Here is a 15636-nt window from a genome sequence, read left to right as displayed (position 1 = left end):
TAATTTATGAAAAAATGAATGAGCTGTTACTTTTTAAACTTTATGTTTAGAAAAAAAAATCGAATTTTGTAGTTAAATGTCTCAATTTTTACCAGTTTTTAATAGATTTGGAAAATTCTAGAGTTCATACACCTGTAAGTATGGTTTGTATGCTGTGCAAAATTCATCAAAAAATCTCTCTTACTTGTGAAGAAAAATGTACCTATAGCAACAAATGCAGCAAACAGTAAGTGAAAAAATGATGAAGTTTTATGAATTTATTTGTAAAAGTATAGACAGTAGAAAATAAAATGTCCTGTGGTGCCCCTCCTGCTCCAAGTCTGCCCGTTTGACGTCCTACCCCCCTAAATCAGGGTGTATATGCGGACAAGAAAAAATATGTACGCCGCATATTTTCGTATAACGAAAATGTAAATTTAAATTCCACCAAACGCCGCATGTTACTTTCCGAAGTCTTGAAATCAAGATTGCAATGCACTTTTGTAGCCAGTCATACCTCATGTCACGTGATCTCGCCAGCCGTTGACAAGAGGACATTCGCGCATAGGACATGTGATTTAGTCAGCCAATAGCGATATCACTTTTCAAATAACCATTCGCAATATTTTTCCGCGACCTGTTAGAAATAGGTTCATTTCAGTAGTTGCCAGAGAGCACCAGACAACAGACGTCACCGTACTTGTGCAGCTACTAGGATGCGGGAAGTGCGTATGTTCATAGGTGTAAGACATTAAAAGATCGTACAATATGTCATAAAAGAAACAAGACATCAGAGGATACTCCAAGAGCATCGGAATTTCGTGAACCATACTAAAACGCATAATTCAGCTTGAAGTGCACATTCGTATGTGCAGATTCGGATGTAAATTTTGTTGAAGTACCAGTACTGTATTATCTAATGTTTGGTTCTTCACTATGACATAATGTCATATGTGCTAGAAGATAAAAACATGCACTTTTGAAATGCAGCGAACAGTTGAAACTAGCCAATAGTGTGGAATTAAACACTTTGTTTCAAATAAATTGACTGCCCCATCGGAAAAGATTAATAGAAGCCAAATTTCGTTAGCAAATCGACAAAAATAACATTATTCTGCAAGGCGATTAATACTTGACTGTCAGAAAGGTGGAAATAAAATAAAACCCGAAACTAATAGCATATTTTAGCTTTCTGTACTCATGTCAATGTACTTTAATTCACTTGATAGCTCCCGGCCACAGAAATCCATTTTGTTTTCACTTGATGTGAGAGAAATAACGAAGAGGAAACAGCAAAATCACTAAACGTAAATGCCGGTCACGTGGAGATTATCCACTGACAATTTGTAACCGGGAGAACAAGAATTCTTCAGAAAATCTACATTCTTTATTGCCCATAGCTAGTAACTTGTTTTTTTGTCTGCACAAAATTAAATATAAGATTCATGAAACCAGTAGAAGAGACAAGCAAGACAGTGCACATTTCTTAAGTCCATAAGTCCTAGCAGTTGTTCTCTCCACCCTTGTTACAGCTTTACGTGGCATGCTTTCCTTTCTGGGAAAGAATCTATTACCTCATCAAAGATCATCAAATGTTTTGCTACATGAAAAGAAGCAATGTCTTTGTCTAGTACTGAAAAAGCTGTTAATACAAACAGTACCCAAGGCCTGTGTGGTTTCTCTATATGATTATGTGTATTTTGTCGCGGTCTGCTAGATAAAACAAAATAGGCCCTTCTCATATTGCAGCTATTGTAACACACACCAAATAAACGAGACTGTTTTGGCACAAATGGTCATTTTTATAACACAAGAAAATATAATTCACAAAGTACCAATATCAAATGCTTATTAGGCCTACAAGGAAAAAGTTTCATGTTCGGAAATAGTTTCACATTTCGTTCATACGCTCTAGCTTCTCCAGCATGAGATTGAAAAGTAGTAGTATGAAATTTTTATATATATTTGGAATTGTCTTATTCTTCAATAATTTGTGTGATGTCCCCGTTTCTTCTCCTTCCTCGTCCTACCAAACAATCTTGTTATCACTAATACTTTAACTTATTCTCCGCTTAACTTCGCTAACCCTGCCACAATCAACGGTTTAGTTATCCCGCGTTTATTCTCCAGTTAGGCGTTATTATGTCTTCATACAACGCGTTTTCCGCACTCAGGCAGCTGTTACCGGGGACAGTACAACTGGTCCTCACTAATGTAGCGGTCTGGCCAAAAATTTTCTATCAAAATTTCATTTTCTTGGATACACCAAGAAGAAAATAGGTAATCTTCCTTACCTATCACTCCTGTTGGTCATTTATTTCCACTCTGGTTGTATGAATCTATGGATTTCGCTGGCAATCATAACAATGCTGATCATTCGCAAACACAGTCCATCACAAAAATAAACAGCGATTGCCATTCACTCGTTCGGCTTTATTCCGCTCAGCTCATATAGCCCCGTCCCCTTCTGTCTGCAGGAAAGTTTATTTCTAGACGCAACAGGATTCCACTGGCAGATACATGACGTACACTATACACGCATTCAAAATTCAACTTATGATTCATTCAGAAATAAACTTAGAATATGTTCTAAAATGTTAAAAAACCAACAGGGATGCGTTTCAAAATCATACGAATAATCGACAGACCAAAGCGCGCTGGATACTAGGCGCTTTGTGAAACAAGGTTTTCTCCCCTCAATAATATGAATTTGGCGGCCCCCTCCCATTCCTTGAAATTGTTGCCCAGGGTAGATACCCCGGTTTGCCCCCAGTGAATCTGGCAACTTGCACGTGCCAGTAAAATTTTTCCGGGTAGCATTTTGCTGTTGCTGCAGCAGCAGCTGCTGCTGCTTATACAGCTAACAGTCACACTTCTGTAGTCAGAAGTGGGAGAAGGTACTCCACATGCACGACTCAACTGCGCATGCGCATGAGCCCGCCCACAACTGTTCAAACGAATCTAAAGTAAACAGTTGTGACGTCACGCTCATCAGAGACAAAGGCAATTTGTTGTTATGAAGCACTGAACAGTCTTCCTAAGGCCTTTAAACACATTTTGCTATTGGCAGATGCTTGTATGAGCACTGTGTTTGCCGTATTTACTCGAATCTAAGCTGCACTTTTTTCCGGTTTTTGTAATCCATAAAACCGCCTGCGGCTTAGAATCGAGTGCAAAATAAATTGGAAGTTCTGAAAAATGTTGGAAGGTCCCGCCACAACTAACTTTTGTCGTCGAATATATGTAGCGTTACGCAGCACCTGCACAAAGAAAAATACTGGCGCCAAAACCTCTGTGTCAGTAAATAAATTAAAAAAGGGGGGGGGGGGGGGAGAGAAGAGTTTTTTTCTCCGCCCCGAGTTTCGACCACTGCATTTTCATACATTATCCAACGAAGTAAATACAAATTCCGTATTGTTCATCTTCGAATGTAGCAGCATTACAATGTACTACGAAAATCCAACTGGCAAGACTGTTTGGCATGTTTGTCAATATGGCCAACGCTGCGTTCTGAATTTTTTCCTACCTGTGAGAAGAGGAGTCAGAAATGAAGTACGGCAATTGACTAGATTTTTAAATCTAAGATGACTCTAATTTTCGTGCAGAAATGTAATGTACTAAAGAGGCGTCTGCAAAGATTTACGAACGGAGAAAAATTTTCGCTAAACTCTCGTTCACAACATCGACTATCATAAGCAGTCTATTATTTGCTTCTTGTTGATCATTATCAAAAAAAGCAGCAGGGTAAGTAACAACAAATAGCAATCTCTTGCCATTGTTTCGCCAATGAGATGATTCTCTCTCTCTCTCTCTCTCTCTCTCTCTCTCTCTCTCTCTTTTACGCCTATAACAAAGAGAACGGCACTTATCAGATTAACGAAAAATAAGCAATCAATTCAAACCAGACGAAGCACACGAAAAAGGAAGGGTACCCGTATAAATACGGACGGAGCGCCTGAAGCATAGCAACGGCTACCTGGAATAGCTTAACTGCTAAGCTTACAACTCGAACCAAACTAGTGTAGCTGTATCGTCATTCATTTGACCTAAATTGTATCTCATATTACAATGGACCAACTTCGTTTCGATTTGGAGGTGCGGCCTAAAACTTTTCTCTTCCCTTGAATTTAGAGTATCAAATTTCAGGTGTGGCTTAGATTCGGGAAATTTTTTTTTCCTCGATTTCGAGTCTCATATTTTTTAGGTGCGGCTTAGATTCGAGTAAATACGATAGTAGTTGTATATGGCGCATTTCCTTTGCAACTTAAATTTTATTTTTGCCCCCCCCCCCCCCCCCCGCCCCTCGTTCATGTGTTATTGCTGCAGTATTATTCTGCAGTAGTGGGACACATAATATCCTTTGTTAAGAGTATTGTTTCTTACCAGTAAAAATTACAAAAATTTAACTGAAAGCTAAAATGAAAAAATTCCCAGAATTCCCGGGTTTATCCCGGTTTTCTCCCGGATGAAAAAATTACCGGGTGTCTCCCAGATCTTCCGGTTGTCCTGGGTCGCAGACACCCTGTAAATGTCAACATCCTAAGAGACATAGACATAAGAGAAAAGTTTATAGCCATATTAACAAAGAAAACAGCAATTAAAATATGTTCCTCTCCTTAATTACACTACTTCTTGAGCACAAACCCCCATCCCCATATCACTTACACAAAGACAGAATGTAAACTTTCAGGATGTGTTACTTGTTGGGGGGGGGGGGGGGGGAATAAATAAATAAAAAAAAAATTAAAAAAATAGGATCCCACGCCGTGCAGCAGTATTCTAAAGGAGGACGGACAAGCGTAGTGTAGGCAGTCTCTTTAAGTAGGTCTGTTACATTTTCTAAGTGTCCTGCCAATAACACTCTGTCTTTGGTTAGCCTCCCCCACAACATTTTCTGTGTGTTCTTTCCAATTTAAGTTGTTCATAATTGTAAGTCCTAGGTATTTAGTTGAATTCACGGCTTTTAGATTAGACTGATTTATCATGTAACTGAAGTTTAACGAGTTCCTTTTAGCACTCATGTGGATGACTTCACACTTTTCGTTACTTAGGGTCAAACTGCCACTTTTCGCACCATTCAGATATCTTTTCTAAATCGTTTTGCAGTTTATTTTGATCTTCTGATGACTTTATTAGTCGATAAGCAACAGCGTCATCTGAAAACAACCAAAGACAGCTGCTCAGATTGTCTCCAAAATCTGTTCATATAGACAAGGAACAGCAAAGGGCCTATAACACTACCTTGGGGAAAGCCAGAAATCACTTCTGTTTTACTCTACGACTTTCCATCAATTACTACGAACTGTGAACACACTGACAGGAAATCACAAATCCAGTCACATAACTAAGACGATATTCCATAAGCACGCAATTTCACTAAGAGCCACTTGTGTGGTACAGTGTCAAAAGCCTTCTGGAAATTCAGAAATACGGAATTGATCTGAAATCCCTTGTCAATAGCACAACACTTCATGTGAATAAAGAGCTGGTTGTGTTTCACAGGAATGTTGTTTTCTACACCCATGTTGACTGTGTCAATAAACTTTTTCTTCGAGGTAATTCATAATGTTCGAACACAATATATGTTCTAAAATCCTGCTGCATATCGACGTTAACAATATGGGCCTGTAATTTAGTGGACTGCTCCTACTACCTTTCTTGAATATTGGTGTGACCTGTGCAACTTTCCAGTCTTTGGGTACGGATCTTTCGTCGAGCGAACGGTTGTATACAATTATTAAGTATGGAGCTAATGCATCAGCATACTCCGAAAGGAACCTAATTGATATAGAGTCTGGACCAGAAGACTTGCTTTTAAGTGATTTAAGTTGCTTAACTACTCCGAGAATATTTACTTCTACATTACTCATGTTGGCAGCTGTTCTCAATTTGAATTCTGGAATATTTACTTTGTCTTCTTTTGTGAACGCATTTCGGAAGGCTGTGTTTAGTAACTCTGCTTTGGCAGCACTGTCTCTGATAGTATCTCCATTGCCATCACGCAGAGAAGGCACTGATTGTTTCTCGCAGCTAACATACTTCCCATACGACCAGAATCTCTTTGGATTTTCTGCTAGGTTTTGAGACAAAGTTTCGTTGTGGAAACCGTTATAGGCATTTCGCATTGAAGTCTGCGCTAAATTTCAAGCTTCTGTAAAAGATCGCCAATCTTGGGGGTTTTTGCGTCTGTTTAAATTTGGCATGTTTGCTTTGTTGTTTCTGCAACAGTGTTCCAACTCGTTTTGTGTACCAAGGAGGATCAGCTCCGTCGTTCGTTAATTTATTTGGTATAAATCTCTCAATTGCTGCCGATACTATTTCTTTGAATTTAAGCTTCATCTGGTGTACACTTATATTATTAATTTAGAATGAGTGGAGATTGTCTCTTAGGAAGGCATCAAGTGAATTTTTATCTGCTTTTTCGAATAGGTACATTTTTCGCTTATTTTCGAGGCTTTGGGGATTACAATTTCAATCTCGCTACGACAACCCTGTGTTCACTAATCCCTGAATCGGTTTTGATACTCGTTATAAACTCAGGATTATTTGTTGCTAAGAGGTAAAGTTTACTATTCACATCGGCTCATGAACTAACTGCTCAAAATAATTTTCAGAGACTGTGTTTAGCACAATTTCGGATGATATTTTATGCGTACATCTGGAATTAAACATTTATTTTCGCCAACATATCAAGGGTAAATTAAAGTCACCACCAACTATCATCGTACGAGTTGGGTACGTGTTTGAAATCAAACTCAAGTTTTCTTTGAACCTTTCAGCAATTGTATGATCTGAATTGGGAAGTCAGTAAAAGGATCCAATTATTATTTTATTCCAGTTGCCAACAATGACCTCTGCCCATACTAACTCACAGGAACTCTCTACTTCAGTTTCGTGAGAAGATAAACTACTTCTGACAGCAAAAAACACACCACCGCCAACCGAGTTTAGCCTATCCTTTCGAAACATCGTTAGGTTCTTCGCGAAAATTTCGGCTGAGCTTATATCCGGATTTAGCCAGCTTTCAGTGCCTGTAACGATTTGAGCATCAGTGCTTTCTATTAGTGTTCGGAGCTCTGATACTTTCCCAACACAGCAACAACAATTTGCGACTGTTATACCAATGGTTCCTCTATCTACGTTTTTCCTGTGTTCAGCCTGCACCCTTTCTGACTGAAGCTCTTCTTGTGTTTTCCCGAGAACCTCTAACCTAAAAAACTGTCTAGTCCATGCCACACAGCCCCTGCTACCCGTGTAGCCGCCTCCTGTGCATAGTGGACACCTGACCTATTCATCGGAACCCAAAACCCAAACACCCTTTGGCGCAAGTCGAGGAATCTGCAGCCTACACGGTCACAGAACCATATGAGCCTCTGATTCAAACCCTCCACTCGGCTCTGTACCAGAGGTCCGCAATCGGTCCTGTCGACTATGCTGCAAATGGTCAGCTCTGCTTTCACCTTGCAAGCAAGACTGGCAGCCTTTACTACTTCTGTTAGCCGCTCGAAACCAGAGAGAATCTCTTCTGATCCAAAGTGACACACATCATTGTTACTAATGTGAGCAACCACCTGCAGTTGGCTGCACCCTGTGCTCTTAATGGCATCCGGGAGGACTCTTTCCACATCTGGAATGACTCCACCCGGTATGCACACAGAGTGCACATTGGTTTTCTTACCCTTCTTTTCAGCCAAGTTCCTAAGGGGCCCCATCACGCGCCTAATGTTGGAGCTCCCAACTACCAATAATCCCACCCTCTGTGATTGCCCGGATCTTGCAGGCTGAGAGGTTTCCTCTCAAAGAGGACAGGCGACAGCACCTGGAACCTGTTTGTCAGACAAACCAGGGAGGCCTTACGTGCGGCCACCTAGGAAGTCTTTCGCCGCCTCCTTCGCCCCGGAGCAACCTCCCACTCAACCACAGGTGAAGTGTCAGCCTCAGTGCGAGCAGTAACTGGGATGGCCACCGGTGAGGACTGATGGGAGGACTCTGACGTGCTGGGCGTCCGTTGGATTCCTACAGTCAGCCCCCAACAGTGGTGCCCATCCACTGCAGCCTCAAGTTGTGCAACCGAAGCCATCACAGCCTGAAGCTGAGAGCAAGTGTCACCAACTCTGCTTGCACCCGCACACAACAATCGCAGTCCCTGTCCATACTAAAGACCATGGAAAACTAAACTATGCAGATAAACGGGCTATCGGCACATGCTGCGCAACTCTACTCTAGACCCTGACGGAAATGCACGAACTGTGTCTAGTAATATGCAGATATTCAGAAACCTAACTATCAAAGCACTCAGGTGAAACTAAATAATTTGCCCCTATTAGGAACTTGTAATATGTCACAAAATCGGTTTACTTTCCAATGCAAATGAAAACGAAAAAAACTGTGGCTATTAGATATTAAATTTACATGCAGAAACTCAAGAAACTAAACTATTAAAGCACACAGATGATACAATAAAATTTGCTCCTGGTTAGGAACTCGAAAATGACACAAAAGCGGTTACTTCCCTGCTGCTGCGTCTGTTTCTGTCAGCTACTGCTGTCTGACTGTCACAGATATACTGAAGAAACTAAACTGGCTGACTCTTGTAGATAGATGTAGACTATCCCAAGAAAATATACTAAGTTTCAAGAACAAGCTTAAAATCATGATTCTAGGAATATCTAACAACCCCCTACATATCACTCATATAGAGATTGTGACAACAATATTAGAATAATTACAGCATGCACAGAGGCATTCAAACAATCATTCTTCCCGCACTCCATATGTGAACGGACTGGGAAGAAACCCGAACAACTGGTACAATGAGACATATCTGCCATGCACTTTGCTGTGATTTGCAGGGTACAGATGTAGATGTTCAAATAGAAGTAAGGCCGCACAGAGGGGTCATGAGTCGTGCTCAGTTGATAGCACACTTGTTTGCGAAGGGCAACGACCCCAAGTTTGAGTCTCAGTGTGACACACAGTTTTAATCTGTCACAAAGTTTCATTATTTAGTTCATTAGCTAGGTAGTTTCATCTACCACTGACCATTTATATGATTCATCAAAAAGATGTGGAACAAGTCATTTTACATTCACATTACACATTAATTTGTGAATATGTGTACATGCTGATCATCTGAAAGTTGAGTTAATAATTCCAACCCATCATCTTTTACGTATTACAAAACTTGAAATTCTTCTACATAACAGAAGGAGCTCTCGACGAGAAACTTATTCAGATTGTTTTCAAATTTATCTTTGTTGTCAGACATTTTAGATCACTGGGTACGCGGACAAAAATTTTGGTGGCAGCATTGTGCACCTCTTATTGCGCGAAAGAGTACCGTATTTACTCGAATCTAAGCTGCACTTTTTTTCCAGTTTTTGTAATCCAAAAAACCGCCTGCGGATTAGAATCGAGTGCAAAGCGGAAGCTCTGAAAAATGTTGGTAGGTGCCGCCACAACTAATTTCTGTCATCGAATATATGTAGCGCTTCGCAGGCACAAAGATAAATACTGGCACCAAAACCTCTGCGTCAGTAAATAAATTTTAAAAAAGGTGGAAGACGAGCTTTCTTTCTCCACCCTGAGTTTTGACTACTGCCGTTTCATACATTATCCAACGAAGTAAATACAAATTCAGTATTGTTCTTCTTCGAATGTAGCAGCATTTCAATGTACTACGAAAATCCGACTGGCAAGACTGTGTGGGATGTTTGTCAGTATGGCCAACTCTGCGTTCTGAATTTTTTCCTACCTATGAGAAGAGATGGTTGCTAATAGGAACTTTTATGAATTGTGAATCACAAGCAGTATTCTCTTCACCATAATAATAGTACGAATATAAACATTTTGTCATGTACTCTTTCGTGTTTGGTGCTATCTCATTTAAATCCTGTCTGCCTAATAAACTACCAAACTAGAGTGAGGCAACAGCAAACGCGGAAGAATATACATATCATGTCATGTTTATATTCGTATTATTCTTATGCCTAATAGTGATACAGTCACAAATGATGCACGGAAATTGATTAGATTTTTAAATCTAAGATGACTCTAATTTCTGTGTGAGTGTGTGTTTTTTTTTAATTGTAAGCGGCGGTAGTGTGCACAAAAGCAAGCCATGCCGCGAGCAGCGACAGGTCGTAAACACTCATTATCAGAATGCGACAAACAATGCATGACACACACAATAATGCATTTTTAGCTTAGAGTGACGCAAACATCTATAACAAAGAGAACGGCACCTATCAGATCAAAGAAAAATAAGCAATCAATTCAAACCAGACGAAGCACGTGAAAAAGGAAGGGTACCTGTATAAATACGGACGGAGCACCTGAAGCATAGCAACGGCTACCTGGTAAAGCTTTACTGCTAAGCCTACGACTCGAACCAAACTACTGTAGCTGTATCGTCATTCATTCGACCTAAATTGTCTCATATTACAATGGACCAACTTTGTTTTGATTTGGAGGTGCGGCCTAAACTTTTCTCTCCCCTTGAATTTCGAGTCTCAGATTTCAGGTGCGGCTTAGATGAGAAATTTTTTTTTCCTCGATTTCGAGTCTCATATTTTTCAGGTGCGGCTTAGATTCGAGTGCAGCTTAAATTCGAGTAAATACAGTACTTCAATTTGGAGTAATAAATGTCACTTTTCCTTCTGAAATTGTAATTATGTGCATCATTGTTGCAGGAGATTGCAGTATTTACAACAAACTTCATGGGGGAATAAAAGTACTGTAAAGCAGTAGTAAAACTGATCTCTCACCATGTTTTATATGTATGAACTGTGTAAGTTTCTCAGAAGTAGGGAGAAAACAAATTGGATACGGCATGAGTACATTGCCACGAGGTCAAGAACTTCATTACTGTGATGTGTCCACCTATGTTTTAAGAATGGTCCAATGCTATAAAAAACTACAGTTGCTAAAAGAGTTCAATATTCAAGAGCCAACATTTAATCTAAATAATAGCAGGGAGCCTTGCAAGACGAGTGCCAAAATGATAAAAAAACTGAACCAAGAAACAAAACTAAAACAATGGAATTTGTAGTTGACACTTTGCCACTCGGCAACTGAGTCACAAATGCAAAATTCAGCACCACTTCTAAACATGTCTATCCTTTCTTACAATTATTGGTAAAGCACTAGACCAAGTTGAAAATGAAAGCTTCACCATCTTTCTTGTCCTTTTAATGTTTCTTCATTCTCTCCACTCTCTTCCCACTATTCTGATGTTCCAGTTGGTCTTCAGTTATTACTATTCTGCATTTTATATAAGTCACAAAATTTTTCTCCATGTTAACCAGAGATGTCGTTACATTCATTTAATTTCTTAAGTTTGTCATTTTTTGCTCACACTGAATGTGTATTTAGTCATCAAGTTTCACATTTACTAGTTTCAATGTCCATCCAGAAACTGTGGGAATTTAATCACAATTCTTACATTAAGGCACTTTCAGATATCCATCAAACAAGACACTATCCATCAATGTAATTCTGAAACTGTGAACACCCAGGAAAATATGAAAAACTGTGCAGATGTATACAGAGAAATGAAGGTATTTGAAAGGAACGTTGCACATTCATTGAGACTAATAATTAACTTCAAGAGAGAAACATGAGTGCAGTAATCACAGAATAATTCATTGCTCTCTAGTCAGTTTCTCTGTGTCATCGACACTTTATATGCAGTGCATTTCAATCCTACAACTGAAACTTTTTCTATAAATGGTACAAAAATAATACAATGATTTTCACGCTATATGTTTTTCTCCTACAGATTTTCAAAGTTCAACAAAGATACATACCTTTTTTCGGTGTCTGAAGTTGCACCCATTTCTTTCGAAACATCAGCCTGGACTTCAGCATTGCACATTTCTGGGCGCACACGGGACTCAACTGTGTCTGTGGATTTCTTATTTACTTCTGCTGCAGTATTGGAGGGAGGCATAGGGATATCAGCAACAGAAATAATTTTTGAAGTTCCCATTGGTGTGTCCTTTGCACGATCACGATCTTTCAACCGATTACGATATTCCTCCAAGTTTAACTTCCGTTTCTTTGGAGCCTGTTGAGTCTGAGCAGATGGAGACTGTTGCTCTTTCTGGTGGTGGTGGTGATGATGGAGGTGCTGCTGCTGTTGCTGCTGCTGCTTTTGAAAATTCTGTTGTTGCTGTTGCTGTGATATTTGCTGATTCTGCTGCTGCTGCTGTCGTTGCTGTTGCTGAAATTGCTTCAATTTTTGCTTCTGAGAGTTTGTATTATTAGCCACATGGGGTCCTACGAAATGCAAAACAGATGCAGAAATTTAATACAACTACTTTTTTCATCTCTCTCTCTCTCTCTCTCTCTCTCTCTCTCTCTCTGTGTGTGTGTGTGTGTGTGTGTGTGTGTATAATGAAAGACTATGATAGTCAAAAATAACACAGGAAGTGTGTTACACAATATAGCAGAAGTAGTAGTAGCAATAATAATAATAATAATAATTATGCCCCCATCAAAAAGTTAAGCATATAATTGGTTCTCATATCTTGAAATGAGATAGATGTCTTATACTGCATTCTTTGATAATACAGAATATTACTACTCTTCTCCTACAGTCTCTGCAAAACCAATGACTGTGGGTCGCAGAAAGTTGTTTTCATACACTGCAGCAGTTATGTTGCCTTCAACTGGAACGACCAGTGCATGGCGGCCATACGCAAAACCTGCCCAGAATATGATTGAGCCACTGGATTTTTGTTGATATCCCAGTCATTGATGGGTGATTGTGATCCTCTGTTCTCCTCCATATGCGAACAGAACTGTTATCACGGTGCAAGCCTATTTACACTTTGTATGTGAACAGCATTTTGATCCATTGGTCTTGTGTCCAATGTTCATGTGCTCCAGCCCATCTTACACGGCATCCCTATGATGTGGACGGAGTGCTGGAGTCTTGAATGGTCCTCAGCTATACAAGCCCCAAATCATGAAGTCTCTTGCGCACAGTTTGGGTACTTAGGGTAGCCCCTATGGTTTCTCGAAGCTCATGGCATAGATTAGTCACTGTCTTTCTAGGACGTATCCATGCAGATATCATTACATACCGGTCCTGAGTTGCTGTAGTTTTGCATGGACAGCCTTCGCGATGTCAATCCGCTATAGAATGCATTTCCTGGAACTTTTTCCACAGTCTGGAGACAACACTTTGATTTATGTGAACAATATTCACAACGTCAACTTGTCTCATGTTTTGCATGTCTATGTCATGATTTTGATACGGTCTGCCATAAAGAGCCTGTTCTGAGGCCTTGTGCTATACTATGAGGCACACAGATAACTGTGAATTCACAAGAAATCAGCTGTGATGTACTGTGTTTGTTTACAAGCAGTGACAGCATGGCCCCTGATGAGGCTGAGTGGCAAAGATGAACAAGTTCGCATTATGTACACAACCACCCTCCTACATAAACACAAAAGGAAAATCCATAGTGACTATTGGTGGGTAATTTGGAAATGTGCTTAACTTTTTTTGATGAGTCTAAAAATAATAACAATAACAATAATAATAAGTATGCTGGATGGTCAGTGTGCAAGGCAAACTTTTGAAACATTGTATCAAGTGGTGATAAACAAGATAACTGTATATTAACTCTGTACATGATATAACACAAAATGTTTTTGTCTTGCTTTAAGGTACAAAAACAAGTAGGTCATATGTACCCATGTCAGAACTATAGAACATTAGGGAAAAAAGGAAAGAAAGAAAGACTACACATTAACCCCAAGCGACAGAAGGAAAGACAGCTAAAAGCAGGGACTTGGAGAAAGGTCCATGAAATACATCACAGAGAAACAGAGGTCCTGAACTAAATATTAAATGTCCTTTGTCTTATTGCTATTACAGATAAAAAGTAAAATGCGGTCGACAGCCCATGCGTCGTTCATTAAAACGTCTGATAACTCAGACAGCAAACAAAAGTGATAATATAAGTGGTTAAAAAATGGCATTCTGTTAGGAAATTGCGAACTGTCAGAGGTTGAGGGCAATGAGCACATACTGGCGGGGGAGCACCACTTAACAAATGGCAATGGGTAGAAAGACAGTATCCAACATGCAACCTAGCTAAAATGGTCTCCCAACGGCGAGAGGGCTGAGAGGAGGTCGTCCAAGCCAATGGGAGAGGCTTAATTTTCCAGAGCTTGTTCCCATGAAAGAAGGACCAGTGGTGATGCCAAAGTGACACCACCTGCTGACAGACGGCAACACAGATATTGTCAGAGGGAGTGAAAGAACTAGTGGGCCGAGGTACTAAGACTGTAGCCTTGGCAGCAGCATCAGTAGCCTTGTTCCCCATTAGACCAACATGACCAGGAACCCACATAAACATCACAGTGGCTCCATCAAAAGTGAACAGGTGACAGCTTTCTTGTACTTTTGCACTAATGAATGGATGGTGTACAGCACACTGAGGCTCCAAAGGGCACTGAGAGAGTCAGAGCAGATAACACAATTGAAAAGCCAGTGTCACCAGATGTACTGTGTGACCAGATACAGGGCGAAAGAACTCAGCTGTAAATACTGACCTGTGTTACAGAAGTCAATACCGAAAATCATTGGTGTCAATGATGAAGGCACACCTGACACCACAGTCAGTCCGAGAGCCATTAGTGCACACAAAGGTACTATTGCGAAGTTCTGTGTGGAGGTCGTGAAACCTTGAGAACTCTGTCTTTTAAGAATTCCTGAACGAAACGGGGCATGCAGCCACAGAAGGATACCAGTCCTTCCAGCAGGTGTCGTAGGCTTTCTCCAAACTGAAAAACATGGCCACAGTCTGGTATTTCCGCAGAAAACCATTCATGATATGGGTTGACAATGTGACGAGATGGCCAACTGCAGAATGGTGTGCTCTAAATCCACACTGTGCAGGGGTTCATAAATTGCGAAACTCGAACCACCATATCAGCCAGGCATGAATCTTACTTTCCATCACCTTGCAAACACAGCTGGTGAGAGAATGGGGCAATAACTAGAAGAAAGGGTTGTTCTTGCTGGGCTTAGGTATGTGTATGACAGTGGCTTCACGCCATCACCTGGGAAACATGCCATCTGTCCAGATGTGATTGTATGTATGAAGGAGAAAGTGCTTGCCCACAAGAGAATGGTTCTGCAACATCTGAATGTGAACATCGCCCAGCCCTGGGACAGAGGATCGGGATGAAGTGAAAGTGTGATCTACCTCCCTCGTAGTAAAGGCAGCATTGTAGTACTCACAATGCCGAGATCCAATGGAGGAAGGCAGGGTGATAGTGGGTGGAGCTCAAAAGCTCCTCAAAATAGCTGCGCAAGGTATTGGAGATAGCAGTAGGGTGCACTATGACATCGTCTGCTACTGACGCACTATGACATCGTCTGATACTGACAGGCTGGAAATTGGGGAATAAACCTTGGTCCCAGACAGCCGTCAAGAGATCGGCCCACATGACGGAAGAGAACTGGTAAAGGAAATCCAGTTAGCTTTTTTACTATTCCAAAGAACACGATAACATTGTGCACCTGAATGTTTGTTACAAATACCATTGGCCATTGTAGGACGATGGTTAAAAATGCAGAGAGCACATCTTCGCGCACGAACTGCATCGCGGCACACCTCAGTCCACCAAGGGACTGGG

The 15636-nt window shown here is 40.5% G+C and overlaps 1 protein-coding gene across 4 annotated transcripts in view; it reads right to left on the bottom strand.

Moving 5' to 3' along the window:
• LOC126253627 (mucin-5AC-like) overlaps positions 1 to 15636 on the bottom strand; it is a 142199-nt gene that overhangs the window by 81212 nt on the left and 45351 nt on the right. For all 4 annotated transcript variants that reach the window (XM_049955104.1, XM_049955106.1, XM_049955105.1 and 1 more), the window contains exon 9: positions 11787 to 12258. In XM_049955104.1, the coding sequence (XP_049811061.1) occupies positions 11787 to 12258 (472 nt within the window). The remainder of the gene's footprint in view (positions 1 to 11786; positions 12259 to 15636) is intronic.

This window comes from Schistocerca nitens, chromosome 4, assembly GCF_023898315.1.
Source record: "Schistocerca nitens isolate TAMUIC-IGC-003100 chromosome 4, iqSchNite1.1, whole genome shotgun sequence".
Lineage (NCBI taxonomy): Eukaryota > Metazoa > Arthropoda > Insecta > Orthoptera > Acrididae > Schistocerca > Schistocerca nitens.
This window is presented reverse-complemented; position numbering and strand designations above follow the sequence as displayed.